Raw genomic sequence first — 16,897 nt, 5'->3', positions numbered from 1 at the left:
GTTGGGACAGAGACCAAATAAAAGTGAAAAGATTATCCAAACTAGTTTATCCAACTATTTTGAAACAGTCCACAATGAGCAGGTGAATTGGTAATAGTTGAGGTTATCATATTTGGGTGTAAAAGTGCTTCTCGGTCTTTTTAAGCAAAGATGGGTCATGGCTCATCACCTTGTGCCAAATATCATGAGAGAATTGTCAAACAATTAAAAAATCCCATTTCTCAATGCAAGATTGCAAAGCATTTATGCCTTTCATCATCTTCCATACATAATATTGTCACAAGATTCAGGGAATCCAGAGAAATCTCAGTCTGTGTTGGGTAAGGCAGTAGACCCCTGTTGAATGTGCGTGACCTTTGAGCCCTCAGATGGCATTGCACAAGATACCATCATGCTAATCCGTTAAATACAGCCACATGTGCTCAGGAGTAATTTGGAAAACCATTTTCACTGAACACAGTCTGACGCTGCATCAAGAAATGCCCCTTGAATCTCTGTTACGCAAGGAGAAAGCTTTACATCAGTTCTATGTGGAGATGCCGGCGAGTTCTCTGGGCCTGAGCTCATCTCAGATGGTCTAGAAGAAAGTGGAAATGTGTGCTGTGGTCAGATGAGTCCATGTTTCAGCTTGTTTTGGGGAGAAAATGGACATCGAGTTCTCAGTCCCAAAAACGAAAGGGACCAACCAGACTTTCACCAGCGACAGGTGCAAAACCATCTATGTTGGTATTGAGGCGCATCATTGCAAACGGTATGGGTAACTTGCATTATTGTGATGGTACCATTGACATGGAGGCATATATTTGGATTGTACAGAGACATAAACTGCCATCAAGATGACATCTTTCCTGGGAAGCAAGACAATGCCAGGCCTCATTCTGCACGTGCTACAACTGAGTGGTTTCTAGTCACTCTGCACCATAGACGGGATGTGCCTGCCTGTTTACTGCAGTCCAGATATGTGTCTCTTATGGAAAATGTATGACCCATCATGAAAAGGAGAATCAGGCAACGATGACCACAGACTGTTGAGCGACTGTCTTGTATCAGACAAGCTTTGGCAAATATTCCACTAGCAAAACTCCAACAATTAGTATCCTCAACTCCCAAATGATTAAAAAGTGGAATTAAAAGGAAAGCTGAAGTGACACAGTGGTAAACATGTCTCTGTCCCAACTTTTTTGGGGTGTGTGGCAGCCATCAAAATCAAAATTTGTTCATATTTACAAAATACAATTATGTTGGTCAGTGAAAACATTGGAAAACGTTTCTTTGTACTTTTGTCAGTTAATAAAAGGTGAAATAGAATGAACAAATCACAGATTCTTGATTTTATTGCATTCTACAAAATGTCCCAACTTTTTCTGATTTGGGGTTGTAATAACAATAATGGAAATTACATAAAACATCCAGAAACACTATGGTCATGAGAATATGTGGGATAATTGTGCTTAATAGGCATAGAACAAATAATTCCACAATGCAAAACAAACAAAAACAACACCTAAATAGGCTTTATTTTATTAAATGCAAAATAAAGTATCTTTTCTTTTTTCTTTTGATTGGGATATAATGAGACCTGAACATGTTTTTCATAAGATTCAGCCAAATGTAATGTCTATCGTGATTATGAAAGCACAGTCTCTCTCCTCTATTCTTTCTCTCATTGAATACTATCCCATATTCCTTCCAAGCCATGGGTTCCCAATGTAAGCAGGGGGTTAATTTTTTTTTAAACAGTACAAGAGACAATAAAAAGCAAAGGGTAACTGAGTGGTTGGTTGTCGCAGGGATATGGTTTTTTTTTATAACCTCCTTTAGGCTCCTGGAAGTTGGTGGAGGGGGGAAAGGGGGCAGAATCCTGACCTGGGACATTGTTAACATAGCAACCATCCACGAGGAGGTGGCCGTCCTTGGGGTCGCAGAGAGGAGGCAGATAAGGGGTATAGGAGGCACTGGCTCTAACATAGCGCCAAACACAGCCTGGCAAAATGAAGTTCGAGAGTAAATCAAAACTGGACAAGACGTGTAGAGAGACAGAGGAGGGAGGGACAGTAAACAACAGGAAACAGATGAGTGAGAATGAGAGGGGGACCCAAAATTAGCAAATAACTCTCGTAGTTTCATGGACATCATGTTGAGATCTGACTATGCCAAACGGACATCTTATTCTAATCAGTATAAACAAGAAAAAAAAACTTTAAAGTAAATTGTAACATAACTGTGTGGTTTCCTAACAAAAGAGGGAAAGAAAGCTGAAAGCTAAAATTGCATTAATTAGAGATGACAATCTAAGCCATGCCAACATGGACAAATAAGACAGATTTGAGGAGGCAGAAGAGGTGGAAGAGCACAAATAAGTTGAGAGTGAGAGATATGCAGGCTGTTATAAGTATTATGGCACACAGGACGTGAAACTAACGATATGATCATGTTGACTGCAGCTTGTCTTGTTTTGTGAACCTCTTACAAAACTACAACAGTGTGATTTGTGTTTCTTGAGGGTCACTTGATTTATAACCACTGACACAAAGGTGAAAGACAGGTGGCCTGATATTCAATTATTTACTCTTACATTTTGAAACTTGAATATAAGACGAAAGACGACATTCTATTTTTTAACACATGAGCACAACCTGACCAACATCCACAGCTGAGTGAAGGCATAATGTTGCATTAAAGTGTTTGGACTGCAGTGTGAGAATTAGAAGAGCCAAAGCAATGCTAAAACAGCAGAATGAAGAGGAAACGACATTAACAGAGCAGGGGAAGCAAATGGTAATGCGTTCTGGATCCTACAGACACCACTAACAGGGGTTTTACCTTCTACAACAGCTAATGTTGTTTACTTTGACAGATGGGCATTTAGAATATAATAGAAAGAAAACAGTGGGATCAAGATGTGTGAAAAGGACGAGAATGAATGTGAGATTAGCCGTTTCTATTACAAAAGCAGGTTAAGACGGAAGGTAGGACAGAAGGGAAGACAAAAGGGATGGAGTGGGAAAGAAAACAGAGACAAGCTTTGTCCTTGCAGTTAGTAAAACATGCAAATTCTATCTCATAATCCATTTGGGCAAACGGGGTGACCACATGACCATTATAAGGCCCCCAAATTCAGCATTTTACAGCTCTAAACTGTAGTCAGTGTTAACATAAACATTAACTGATTTATCCAGAGTGAACAAACTTGTATTAATCAGGGTAAACAAGTATTAAACAGATATACTGTAATATATGTTTGACTGAATTTGTTGACTAAACCCAGAATTTAGAGATAATGGATGCCATTGGTCAATCCCCAAAATGCATATTAGTGATTATGCAATCGACAAACACAGTGAGGGAAATTAATCACTGCATTAACATCTCACTTGTGTAAATGCGAGTTAACAGGCTAAATGAAATGGGCATTTTTTAGATTTTTCTTAGAAACAATCCGTTACTTCAATTTGAACAAACCACATGCAACAACTCCTCTTTCTTAATGCATGCGATCATTACAAATTCATAACCAGACAGCCAGAACATCCCATATTTCTGTCAAGGTTATGTTAACACTAACAGTAAACATTTGAAAAGCCTTTTACCAGAGTTAAAGCTGCAGTCCGTAACTTTCTTGGGTTAAAAATGATCCAAAATAAAGTTTTGTTCAAAACTATCTGCTTGCCTTAGCTCAAATCAAAACGGTAAGCTTATAATAATGTTTTTAATTCCAGTGGTACTGGTGGATTTCCTCGGGAAATTCGAGCATGTCTTTGCGTCATTACGTTACATCTGTACACACAAAGAATGTGTCCCGGCTAGTAGGCTATATTGCGTGTGAGGATATTGGAGGTGGAGATTTATAGCCTTTTCTCACAGCACTTCATATAATTAAGCTTACCAATTTGATGGCGGATCCAGAAAGGTTCAAACGACAATCACTAGTTACAACTGGAGATTCACCCGTTGTAAAATGCAAAAGACTTCGGACTTCGGAGTGGCTACAGAAAAAAAGAGACTGCAACCGGGCCCATGCGAAAACAAGGATAAATATCTGAAGGGCTTTTGAAGGGGTTCAAAACGGACGCAGACATGGCTTTTTTTCTGCTGGACAGGTAAGACATAAGCGATCATTAGATTTAATCAGCGGAATTTACAGCAATGCTTTTTTCCCTTAGTTGGTCAGAACAAAAGTGGATGTTACTTGTTCAGATGACATTTTCCTGTGAAAATTCTTGTGTTGGTCATACTTCCAAAAAGTAGAATCTGTGATTCTGAATGACAGTATCCACACCGCACGGTGACTGACAGCCACACATTCTCCTAAAAACATTGGGTTCATCCGCACAGTGCCGTGCCGAGGCACAACCCACATAAATTTGATAATTCCGCGAAGGACTGCAATTGCAGATTTTAAACAGAGAGGGCGACAAAGAGGAAAAACTACGGACTGCAGCTTTAAGTTTTAATAGTGTTCAATTTATCACAAAAAACTTTTTACATCAATATTTGACATTGTCATTAGCCAAGATTATTTAATTATTAAATTCATATATTATTAAATCATTATATATTAATAATTCTTAAAATATTTTTTATATTCAAGAAGTAAAATGCCCCTAACATGGAACCCTGTGGAACATCAAAGCTGAAAGTAAAGAGGACACAGTTCAGTCGTCACTCACCATCTTTATGAACACGCATAGCAGAAGCTGTGATGTCTGTGGTCACGTTGAAGTAAGGCAGCCACAAGTCCTTCAAATACAAGCACGAAAAACACAATTTTAAAGTTGTCAGGCATATGATAATCACCCTTATTAATTACATCAGCTATTTTGAAGTTTAAAAAATGTGTGTTTCAGGAACATTGGGTTCGATTTCTGAAACCGACGCACTCTAAAAGAGCCGTGGTGACCTCTCACCTCGATTTGTTTGTCCTCAAAGACTTTGGAGATGCTGGTGTTGAAGGCAGAGCCAGAGAACATGGATGTGATTGGATAAGTAAGATCCAGTACCGTTTTAAAGACAGAGTTCATGGCCTGAGGGCAAGATAAATAGGTTAAACAAACTAAAATCGGATTTCAGTGATTAATAACTCAAGATCTTATATCTTCTCTAATTTCTCAAAGCAAGGTGTGAGGGGACGGATAGAGTCGACGTTACCTTGGACCACTCTCTTGCCCTCTGCTTGACCCTAACAGCATTTCTCTCCTCTGCATACAGAGCACCGATGAAAGAGCCAATGGAGGTTCCTCCTACTATGTCAATGGGAATTCCCGTGTCCTCCATGGCTTTGATTACACCAACATGAGAGCAGCCCCTGCAAGATTGAACATAACGTTGACCATTTTAAAACGGCAACACTTTACAACAAGATCTCATTTGTTAACATTAGTTCATGTATTAACTAACTCGAACTAACAATGAGCAATACATTTGTTACAGTATTTATTTTTGTTACCCAAAAACCAGGATTATTATCATTAACTAAAACTAAAAACATTTTTGTTAATTGAAATATATCTGAAATTAAACTCAAACTAAACAAAAATGAGAAATGTTGTTTAAGTTTAAGCACTAAAATTATCAAATGGAAATAAAAACTGAAATAAAAAAATGTAATCTAAATAGTAATAATAATGAAAAATGCAAATGTCAAAAGAACATAACGCTAACTAAAAGTTAAACTAAATTTAAAATAAAAACTGAAAATATAAAAGATAAAAGCTAATTCCAAGTATAACTATAATAGAATACAAATATGACTAAAGTAACACTGACAAAGACAAATTTGAAAAAAAGTGAATAAAAAAAACTCTTTAGTCCATTTTTCAGGTTTGCATTAAAATTACAGCATAACGATTGCTTGATGTGGCTCACCGGGCTCCTCCTCCGCCCAGCACGAGGGCGATGCTGTTTCCTGTGAGTACTCTGGCCAACCTGGAGAAATCACTGTGTCTGTCTGCAGTCTTCTCAAAAACCTTTTCATATACCTCTCGCTGTTTAACACAACAACCACATCCACAACAAACACAAGGGTTACTAAAAATCTTTGTTCTGTAAATCAACAGAAAGCTAAATATTTTTTTTTTTTTACCAGTTTAGAGGGGCTTCTTCGTGAGAAGACTCTACGGGGGCACTTCAGGTGAAGGTGTCCAGAACACCAGCTTCGCATGTTCAGCCATTCAACGGTTCTCGAAGGACCCGGCCCATCCTCGCGATGCAACAGAACTAACTGCTTCAGGGCCCGTACCGCTGTGTTCTCCAACATCTGCTCCAACTGAAGGTAAGAACATGGGAGAATCAAAACAGAACCTTTTACCATTCATTTTTAATCTAAATTCTGATTGGATAATCCATGTTTGAAGCTATTCGAACACAAATCTGTGACCGCTAGTGGTGTGAATCTTTGGGTAGATAGCAAATCGATTAAATTCACAATTCCTAAAACACATCTAGTGACCACACCTTCTATATTAAAGAGCCATGTTGTTTGTTTGTTTTTATTGCCAATTTGCCACACCAGCATATATGGTTATTTTCAAGGCAAGATCGATGTTTTAAAAGAAACAAATAGATCGTAGTAACATGAAGTAATAATTAAAAACAACAACTGACAACCACCTCATCATCATAACATACATTAAATAAGATTCTTCATTTCAATATTTGATCAAAAAAGTGAAATGTTTTTGAAAACATCCATTAGTGAACTTTCTGAGTAAAAACGTTGCCTAGTGGCATTTAAAGCAGTACATTCAAATAAAATATGCTTTATAGACAGACGAAAATTACATGTTGTTGGTACTTCAAATGTGCCAAGTTGCACAACCTGAAGTTGGTTGCTCGAGGTGACAGGAAAAATGAATCTTTCTTTTTGAGATTTGAAACCAACAACATTGCGTTACCAGCTCTGATGTTCAACCACAACACCACCTCACACATTCACATGACTGTGGACAGAAACAACACAAGATTCGAACAAATACCTCTCCAGGTGCAGGTTCTTGGTCTCCAAGCCCCACAATGAGGATGCAGTCAGCTTGTCGGATGCAGCGTTGAGTCCATGGGGTCATACTGCTGTCCGTCTGATACAGCACTATACGATTAATGTCCTCCTGCTGAGCCAACCAACCTGACAACCTGTACTCATGGATGCTGGAGAAAGAGATTACAATGAGATATGAGAACGAATGAGATATGAGACATTCTGATCTCATATATACCTGTCTAAAGCAGAAGCGCCAAGTCTCTCTCTGATGATTTCACTGGTTAGCAGCAGGGTTGGTCCTGATTGAAGAATGAGAATGTCTTAAGGCCCAGATATACTTCAAGTCAAATCGTCATTTCAAATAAAAATGAAGTTTCAGGAGTTCAATAAGGCTTGCCAACTGGCAAACACCTTCGAACTACCATTGGTCGATCTTTAACATGGAAATCTTCTCTGGTTCATTTCTTTTGTTCAATCCGTTGAGGTCATGAATAAAAACATAAAAACACACTGGAGAGCTTCTTTATAGTAGAAATTGATTATGTGATTCTATTTGAAAGTGGCACTGACACTGTTTGTCATGTTTAATACTGTAAAACTGCTTGCTTTAAAAATGCTATATGTAAACGTGACATGACTTGACTGGAGTGGTGCACAGAGAAGAAAGCATGCAGCACATATTTACCTATTCATCTAAACATGTTCACTAACAGTATACCGCTGCTAAGTAAAAAGTTTATCTCTAAGTGAAAAACGAATAACTTCGCCATGAGTATATCAGTGGCTTTAGATTATGTGTCTAGATCGTGGGCTTTAAATGTCGATAACTGCTGTAGTGTACCTATGGCGCTGAGAGCGTGGCTAAGCTCCAAATTGAAGGCATTGATTGGCACATCATCACAAACAGGAAGCACGGCCACAGTGGAGAGATTACTGGCTGGGTTAGTGACGTCCGGACTGGACGCCATGCTTGGCAGACCCAGCGCAGTGCCTAGAGAAAGGAAAGACATTTAAAAGTTTGTTTAAACACAAAAAAAGCTCTGCTTCACGTTCATTGGCTTACTAGTTTTATCTAAAATTATGACCTGACCATAACTCCTCTCCTTTTCTCTCCCAAGAATATGTTTCTTCTCTAAGGTCAACTTTACAGACGCTTTTGAAGCGAGTTGACTGATTAACGTTTGGTTTTTGGGCTAAACGTACTTGAGAAAGGTCCACGGGGCTGTTGGAGGTTTCCCAAAATCTTCTGCCCCAGCAGATGGATCAAGCGCGTCACCACCTGTGGGTATCTTCTCTTAATATTGTTGAGCGTTCCTTCAGGAAGCTTCACCAGCTCAGTATCTCTGACGGCATGGACCGTGGTGGCACGAGGCTGCCGTGTCAAAGCCTCCACCTGAGAGGAAATACACAAAATTTAGGGTTAGCCATACTTTAGCAATCCTAAATCCAGTTTAGACTAGCTTAGACCCTAAAACTAGGGTTCATGTCAGAGCTCTAGACTCACAACTCCGATGAGATCTCCTCGTCCGTACTCTCCGACTAGCTCCTTCTTCCCATTGGCTTTTCGAATGACGGAACGCAGTCGTCCATTCAGCACAATATAGGTGCAGTCAGACTGATCGTCTTGCCTACAGAAAACAATTTTTTTTCCAATGAAATTAATACTTTAATTTAGTAGGGATGCATTAAATTAATCAAAAGTGACAGTAAAGACATTTATAATGTTTCAAAAGGTTTTTATTTCAAATAAATGCAAATAATTTGAACTTTCTATTAATCAAAGAATCCTACAAAATGCATCACGGCTTCCACAAATATATTAAGCAGCACAACTGTTTTCAACATTGACAATAATAAGAAATGTTTCTTGAGCAGCAAATCAAATTAGAATGATTTCTTAAAGATCATGTGACTCTGAAGACTGGAGTAATGATGCTGAAAGTCAGCTTTGCATCACAGGAATAAATTACATTTTAAAATGTCTTCAAATAGAAGAGAAAAAAAAATCTAATTTCTGCTTGCATAAAATATCTGATTGCGGATTAAGATATGATTAAAAAACAAATAATCTAAAGCAGTGGTCTTCAACATTTTTCAGGGCAAGGACCCCTGAAGATTAAAAAGTTGAATTATCAAATCAATAACTTAATTAATTAATAAAACAAATTACAAAGGACATTTGCACTATTAACTGTGATTGTTGTCAGCTAAAAAAAATATTATACTGAACTTAATAACAGTTCAGTTCAGTTAAAAAATAATAATAATACTTAGGAGAGAGTGATGGTACCGATAAAGGGCCCGTCCAGCTTCAACAGCCATCCAGTCGATGGCAAAATCCATCTGTCGTACAAACGGGGACATACGGATAGCCACGGTGTGAGCTGCACTGAGAACAACACTAGGCTGCTCACGCATGATCCTACAGGGGGCAGCACAAACACAGACAATATTAACAAAACTGCTTTGTTCTTATAAGATTCACGGTTGTTATTTATTTTACACATGCACATTCAATGTACTTACAGTGTACTTACCCACGAAAGTACTGAGTAATGTAATGTGACTACACAGGTCAAGGTTAGGTTTAGAGGTTGGTTCAGGAATAGTACATAGTTATTACTACAAGAAGTACATAAAATGTACATGGAGAACATGACTGTAAAATAAAGTTCTCCCAGATTTGCAATAGCTAGAGTGCCATTCGATAGACTGACAGAGACAAATCAGCAGCGGGACTGTATGGAAACACTCACTCATAGAAGTCGGATTTGGAGATCTTGAGGAAGGTGCAGTCACGCTCAGCCTTGATGGTGAAGATGAGCGGCTCTCCTGTGAGAACAGCCAGCTGACCTACCATCTCACCCGGCTGGGTCACGAACAGACACACTGCTTCCTGCTTGTCGATCATCTTCTGAAAGACGTGAAGACAGCCAGAGAGGACAAAATGCAGACTCACATCCTAAAGAAGAAAAAGAGGAACAAACAGGATCACAAAGAAGAAACTGAAAATACATGGAGTGATAACGTGGAACTAAATAAAGATGACCAATCTACTCTTCAGACTGACCGATTTTTGTGTCCATCAGATCATATTTAGCAAGTGTTAATGGCAAAAAAATAATCAGATTTTTACAAATCTGTTTCAAGCTAAATTTATATCAAACCTAATTTCTGGAAATCCATTCCAGTCTGACCATCTCTGATTGGATTTAGCATTGTTTTTAATTTTTATTATGTTACTTTCTCACCCTACATAAAACATATAAACATGTCAGATGTCTTTGCAGAAACAAAGTTGTGTTGTTCTTGATGTGCAGGTCGAGGATACGAAGAAATAAAACACTTGAAAGAAGTACTTTTCATAGAAACCAACGCAGATATTCTGAAAAAACCAAAGAGTGCCACGGGACACACAAATCGGATCTGAACAGCGGCGATACACAGTGTGGACAGTCAATCATTTAGATCAGATTCATATCAGATACTCAAATAATCAGACTTGAACTGACAGTGTGAACGTAGTCCTAGGCTGGAAGGAAATACTAGCATTTGATTCTTCAATACAGCAGATCTAAGTTTGGCCAACAAAGTTGGGCAGCAGAGGAAGAAAGGAAAGGAGATTAGAGAGGATGAGCACCTGGTCTCCCTGCCTGGCTAACACAGATCCAGCTTTAGCATGATGAAACGTCACCCTCCCATTGAGCAGCGTAGGGTCCTGATGATGAAAGAGAGCATATGAGAAAAGAGTGTCAAAAGAGACAGGTGTGACCATCAGAAATCAGAAGAGAGCTAAAGTACGTTTTACTGGACCACACAAACAGATATAATGTACCTCAATCCTCATGAGTCTGAGAATTTCTTTCTGGGCCTCCTCGAACACTGTAGCGTTAGGTCGTCCTTGAAACGGGCAAAAAATGTTCTCCATACCTGACTCCTCCTCAGGATACAAATACACACCTGAAGGAACCTCGTCCACCGTCACCTTCCTCTCACGCTGCTCCTGAGACACCGAAAACAAGCATGATGTCTACATTTTACTCTCAATGTTTCAAATCTTTTAGTCTGGCACATTTCAACCTAAAAGCAAAAGATGCAATACAAAATATGTTCTTAATATGTTAACATATGTGTAAAAAAAACTCACTCGTGTGAAAGCAGGCGGAGTGGGAGCTCCATCTTCGGCGGATACAGAGATACGGCCTCTCTCATACGCCATGTCAAAATCTGAACGCAGACTCTTCTGCATTCCTGCACCACACACATATACAACAAGAGGTTATGAAAAGGTCAGCAAGCACGACACCAACATAAGCACAATACACTTTACATTTCTATACATGTTTCTATATTATATAAATTACATTATATATACACACATTATAATTAAGAATAAAATAAAATAAAATAAATAAGAAATCATTCTAATATGCTGATTTGATGCTCAAGAAACATATCATCAATGTTGAAAAAAGTTGTGCTGCTTAATATTTTTGTTTTTCAGGATCCTTTGATGAACAGAAAGTTAATTTATTTGAACTAGAATTTGTTTGTTAAACACAAGCATTTACCCGCGATGTCAACTGGCATGGATATGGTCCTACTGAGGGTTGGTATAGTGCTGCCATCCTTCCCATGATCCCCGCCTGCAAACAGGGGTGCATCAAAACTATCACTGTTAAACAAATGTAAAGGCCTAATATCACTCAACACAAACACCTAGATAAGCAACATTATGCCTGACTCACACTGCAAAGTGTTTTACATAATTAGGGAAGGATTCTTAAACAAATGAACAACAAACCAATGCTTATCAAGATTGATGACATACAAAATCCGCTATCACATGGTCTGATTTTCAGAAGTGCGAAATCTACAGAACTATTAGTGTGAGGCATCCTTAATAAAGTGCAACAAACATATATACAAACATTTACATTTTTGAGAGCGTATTATTTTTTAATATTATAATAGTTTACAGTATGTTTTAAGAAAAATAGTAAAATAAAATAAAAATGTATATTTATAATTTTATTAAAAATATTAAAAATGTATTTTTAGGAATAGTAAAATGTTTTGCATTGTGATATTATTTATTAGAGTCTCATTAATTGATAGACAGTAGAGAATATAAGAAATATATAAATATTTACTTGCATTAAAGTAAAAGAAAACAATGTTTACATGTAAATAATTGAGAATTATGATATTATGCCTCACCAGTAGCATTCTGCACAGCGGCCTCACGGTGTTTATCAGGAACGGTGAGACTGCCAAAGCGTTTGCTGTGACGCACGGGACTGGAGCGTGTCGGATGAGGAGAGAGAGGAGAGGGACGAGGCTGCATTTCCTAAAGGAAGACGGACAAAAAGAAAATGAAAAAATATTTTGGATACTGTAAAACACTTACAATATGTGTGCATCGAGTGTATATGCGTGTTGACTCACATGGCTGAAGAGTTCGTTGGTGAGCCCCAGGTAGTTGTGCAGGGCCAGAACCGTCACTCTCTGAAGACGGACCATGATGATCTGCAGGGATTACACAACAGGAAGCATATTCTCAATTACATCCAGTGTCCTTACAGATAACAACAGAATCTTCTGAGCGGTTTCATAAAGCCAGACCTGAACCACTCGCACAAGACTCTCTGGGTATTTCTCAAAGATGGACAGAAAGGCATCAACAGGCAGTCTGAGGACAGTGGACACTTCTGCCGCTCTCGCAGAGACGGTTTTATACGGTCTCTGGTGGCCCTGAAATACGCAAACACATGCACACAAACGTTCAAACCACTTTCATCCTTGAATTATGCATAATATCCAGAATATGTAATCTCATGTGAGCATTTTCCCATGTAAAGTGCTTTTTTTTTTCAACAAAAATTGCTATTTGACCTTCTTTAAGGGAATAGTTAAAAGGAAAGAAAAAACAGGAACAGGAAAGGATACGGAAAAAGAGAGACAATGGTCATTTAATGCATTTTATAAAATAATTATGTTACACAGAGAAAGGAATTGTGGGTGTGACTCACTGTGATGACATCAAGGATGCTCAGTAGACTGTGAACACTGTCTCCAGGGTAAACCTCTTTGACCACTCCATCCTTCCCATCCTAATGAGAGAGAGAGAGAGAGAGAGAGAGAGAGAGAGAGAGAGAGAGAGAGAGAGAGAGAGAGAGAGAGAGAGAGAGAGAGAGAGAGAGAGAGAGAGAGAGAGAGATCCAGAGTTATTATTGTTAACTAAAACCATAAAAAATGTTGGTCACACTTTATATTAGGTGTCTTTAACAACTATGTATTTATGTCCAAAAAAATAAGTACAGTGTACTTATTGTGTTCATGTTGTATTACAAAACACTTGTGCTGCTATTGAGGTGGGATGTGGGTAAGGTTAGGACAGGTTTAGGTAGGTTTAAGGGTGGGTTAAAAGGGAAGGGAAGAGTCAACAGTGTAATTATAGCTGTAATTACAGAAATTAATTACACATGTAATTACATGCAGGTAATTATTATAATACAAGTACAATTTAAAAACATGTTAGATAAGTGCAATGTATCAAATGATTTATTTAAATGTTAGTACGTAGTAGGTGAAGACACCTAATATAAAGTGGGACCATTTTTTTTTTACTTGAAATAAAATAAAAGTTAACTGAAAATTTTGTTTAGCTTAACTTGAAGTATTAAAATAACTAAAACTTAATTAAAAATGATTACAAATCATAAACACAACAATTTACTCCAATTTTTAATTTAAATGAATACAGAAAATATAAATATAAAAACTAAGTCAAAATATAAATAAAATATATAATAGTAATTCAATTATACTAAAATAACACTCACACACACAGAACAGGTTTCGTACAGATACTGTAAAATGAAATTCAAGGACTTGCACTACTGTTTTTGGTTTTCAAGGACTACAATCAGAGATCTCACTTATCAAACAATATCCTCATCTTTCAAATTCTAAAAAAGGTAAATAGATAAATACAAACATACTAATAAAACAAAACGAAACCAATAAACTGCAATTAAAAAGATTAGAGAAATGCGATTTGAATAGGATTTCAAAGTCACCTTAACTATTGAATGGATACGGTGACAAAGATATATCGCTTTCCTCATTCAATCTGAACCATAAATATATGATTGACCTGAAGAATGAAAGCTGTATCATTTACTTGGAAATATATGTGCAATATCACACTTATAGCCATGAGAAAAGGCTCAATATCCATTTCAAATGGGCTGCAGTGTTAATTTTGCATGAAAAGATTGTATTAGTGTTTTTTTTTTCGGAAAAAAAAAACTAATTACTTCAAGCACTTTAAGCACCTTGAACGAAACCTGCAAACAATCACATATACAGACTGCAGTGCCTTTTATTAATTTTGCCACAACAGTGTTGACTCACACTCATACACACACACTCACACACACACACACACACACACACACACACACACACACACACACACACACACACACACACACACACACACACACACACACCTGTCCAGTAAGACACAATTCCAGCTTGCCATCCTGTACTACATATATGCTGCTATCAGGCTGACCGGGTCTGAAGACATATTCACCCTGCTGGAACTGCAGAAACACCATGTGTTTACACAGCTCCAGAAACAACGGCTTCTCAAAGTGACCCAACACGCTGTGGGAGAGAGAAACAAGACCTAATACATACATTATATGTCATATTTTACATTATAATCCAGTGTCTAATTTCACTCTCGATGTGAAGAAAACTCATATGTAACACAACGACCGCAATGGGAGCGTACCGCACGTTCTTGAGCATGTAGAGCACCTCAGACGGCAGGTGAGAGTTGGCCACGTCAAACTCTGTGAGATCTGCCTCCAGCACTGACGGAGGAGGCTCCTTCATCTGCAGAGTGGGCACTTCCTTCTTAAAGCGCAGGATTCTGAAGGATAGAGGCATGACATGATGCTTGGGAATCTTCTGAGACAATGAAAATAACCACAATAGTGCGGTGTAGGGATGACGTAAAAAAGTTGAATTCGCTACTGGTCCGCTTGAGATTTTCCTATGGGGTTTTTCCATTTAAGATTATAAGGTCTGTGGTAAATATAAGTTGACGATACTTGCACATTTTGTTCTACAACGGAACCTGCACACACTCAAACACCAAACGTTCTTATCTAGTTACTTATTAGAAACATAGTTTAAATAAAAAATGTAAAAAAACTAACAGCAAAATTTGCGTTTTAAATATGGGTGTGTGTAATTTAGGTTGTAGAGCGAAACATTCAAGTATCGCAAGTTGTGTGTATTTGCCTCATAAATTGAAAACCCCCATAATAAAATACCATAGTGAAATCTTGAGGGAACCATTGGCAAATTAGTCATCTGGGTTTTGCCGTGACACTACAGAAACTCACTTTTTGGCGATGTTCAGCATCTTCTGTTTCTTTTTGAGGCGAGGCCTGGAGGAGGTGGAGCCCACCAGTGAGGAGGTGGACTGAGACACCTTCCTCATAATCTTCCTCCCATAAAACAAGACTTTGTCTCTTTTACGAAAACGATACTTCGGGGCTTCCTGAGCCTCGAGTTCTGAGAGAACACACCAAACACACAAGATAGGACTGTTCTATAAATCTAGATTACTTGATCATTTTAAAGAGCTTAGAAAAAAAGTTATAAAATAAATATTAATTTCACTATTTGGTTTTTGAGAACTTACTGCGGAGCTGCATCCTGCGCAGGACAAAAAATATGAGGACAGCGATGAGAAGGATGGCGACTCCAGCACCGATTATGATTCCCACCACCTGTACGAAAACAGAAAGAAAGAGAGTGATGTTTAGTATGAGATATATGCTTATGAGGAACAGTATGAGATATGTGTCATGAAATCAAGGTTGGGCACAATTGACCCTTCGCTAAGCCACGCCCGAAAACCGCCACTGGCCAATCGTGTCTTAGCAACCGTAACTAGGCGCGGGAGGTCTGGCAAGCTTTCGAGTGAGGGAAACATGCCGAAGTGTTGTGCGTATGGATTGTGCTAATCTGATACCCGGTATCCTAAAGTTTGGACGGGGAGTGGAATTTTTTTCCTTCCCGAAAATCTAAAAGCCAAGGGGAGAAATGATGTGCGTGGATCAAGCAGTGTGAGACCCCATTCACAACTAAGTGTCGACAGGATTAACAAAAACACCTATTTGCTTTGAAGTTGGAAATAATGACGGTTCTTTGTTCATAATGCATATATTTTAACGTAAAATAAGACGATTAAAGACAAGACGGAGGCTCACTGACATACTTTAAAATATATTTCAGCATTTTGTTAATCGACGGCCTACTACCCTTACTGAGTAATTTAACCCAATCCGAACGCGGCTCTCCCGGTGTTAGTGTTATTCTACAAAATGTATGGATAAACTGTTTGATTTATAATTATTAGATTATTTTCACATTTCACTTACCCTGCTGTGCACCACGATAGCTGTTCCCCAATTTGTGTGTTTCCCATTTGAATGGTCAGCGTATGAGGCGGCTGCTGCTTGCGCTGGGACACCAGGCATTAGTTTAAATTTTTATGAAATTATTCTCTAATCGGTTGCATATTATGTTGTGGATATATCCCTCGAATGCATAGGCTACTGCAGTCCCTTTTGTCTTGCTCTCTCAGATATTTCACATGTTCGTCTGACACCGGTGCATACACACTGTAATAGACGTGCTAGACGCGAAAGCTTGACAGGCGTAGCAACAGTAACAAGGGAGAGCGGCGCTTAGCGAAGGGTCAATTCAAAAAAAAAATTAATTATGGCTCCATTTTCAAAATTGATTTGAAAAATCAAAGTTAGTTTATTATATATATATATAAGTTTGGGGTCAGTAAGATTTTTTTTAGAACAAATTTGTACTTTTATT

At 38.2% G+C, this 16,897-nt stretch overlaps 1 protein-coding gene across 14 annotated transcripts in view; it reads right to left on the bottom strand.

Annotated features, from left to right (window-relative positions):
- The window catches only part of pnpla6 (patatin-like phospholipase domain containing 6), a 45,588-nt gene that overhangs the window by 12,332 nt on the left and 16,359 nt on the right, over positions 1-16,897 (bottom strand). For 9 of the 14 annotated variants that reach the window (XR_013207798.1, XR_013207800.1, XR_013207799.1 and 6 more), the window contains exons 4-27: positions 15,705-15,792; positions 15,403-15,574; positions 14,784-14,924; positions 14,494-14,653; positions 13,009-13,089; positions 12,602-12,730; positions 12,425-12,505; positions 12,197-12,326; positions 11,548-11,622; positions 11,124-11,227; positions 10,812-10,979; positions 10,617-10,694; positions 9,733-9,938; positions 9,267-9,398; positions 8,481-8,604; positions 8,180-8,369; positions 7,818-7,967; positions 7,212-7,275; positions 6,975-7,143; positions 6,083-6,265; positions 5,866-5,984; positions 5,149-5,305; positions 4,908-5,024; positions 4,671-4,740 (exon numbers count right to left, since the gene is read on the bottom strand). Coding sequence is in view for 9 of the 14 variants with exons in the window: in XM_077246320.1 (XP_077102435.1) it covers positions 4,671-4,740; positions 4,908-5,024; positions 5,149-5,305; positions 5,866-5,984; positions 6,083-6,265; positions 6,975-7,143; positions 7,212-7,275; positions 7,818-7,967; positions 8,180-8,369; positions 8,481-8,604; positions 9,267-9,398; positions 9,733-9,938; positions 10,617-10,694; positions 10,812-10,979; positions 11,124-11,227; positions 11,548-11,622; positions 12,197-12,326; positions 12,425-12,505; positions 12,602-12,730; positions 13,009-13,089; positions 14,494-14,653; positions 14,784-14,924; positions 15,403-15,574; positions 15,705-15,792 (3,088 nt within the window). In the remaining 5 variants the exon portion in view is untranslated. Of the gene's footprint in view, positions 1-1,866; positions 1,984-4,670; positions 4,741-4,907; positions 5,025-5,148; positions 5,306-5,865; positions 5,985-6,082; positions 6,266-6,974; positions 7,144-7,211; positions 7,276-7,817; positions 7,968-8,179; positions 8,370-8,480; positions 8,605-9,266; positions 9,399-9,732; positions 9,939-10,616; positions 10,695-10,811; positions 10,980-11,123; positions 11,228-11,547; positions 11,623-12,196; positions 12,327-12,424; positions 12,506-12,601; positions 12,731-13,008; positions 13,090-14,493; positions 14,654-14,783; positions 14,925-15,402; positions 15,575-15,704; positions 15,793-16,897 lie in introns of all 14 variants that reach the window. The other 5 variants (XM_077246326.1, XM_077246321.1, XM_077246323.1 and 2 more) reach the window with 1 other exon arrangement.

Source organism: Siphateles boraxobius, unplaced genomic scaffold (assembly GCF_051911475.1).
Source record: "Siphateles boraxobius isolate OS27281-9 unplaced genomic scaffold, OSU_SipBor_1 29, whole genome shotgun sequence".
NCBI classification, from domain to species: domain Eukaryota; kingdom Metazoa; phylum Chordata; class Actinopteri; order Cypriniformes; family Leuciscidae; genus Siphateles; species Siphateles boraxobius.
Note: the sequence above shows the minus strand (reverse complement) of the source record. Positions and strands in the feature narration are given on the sequence as shown.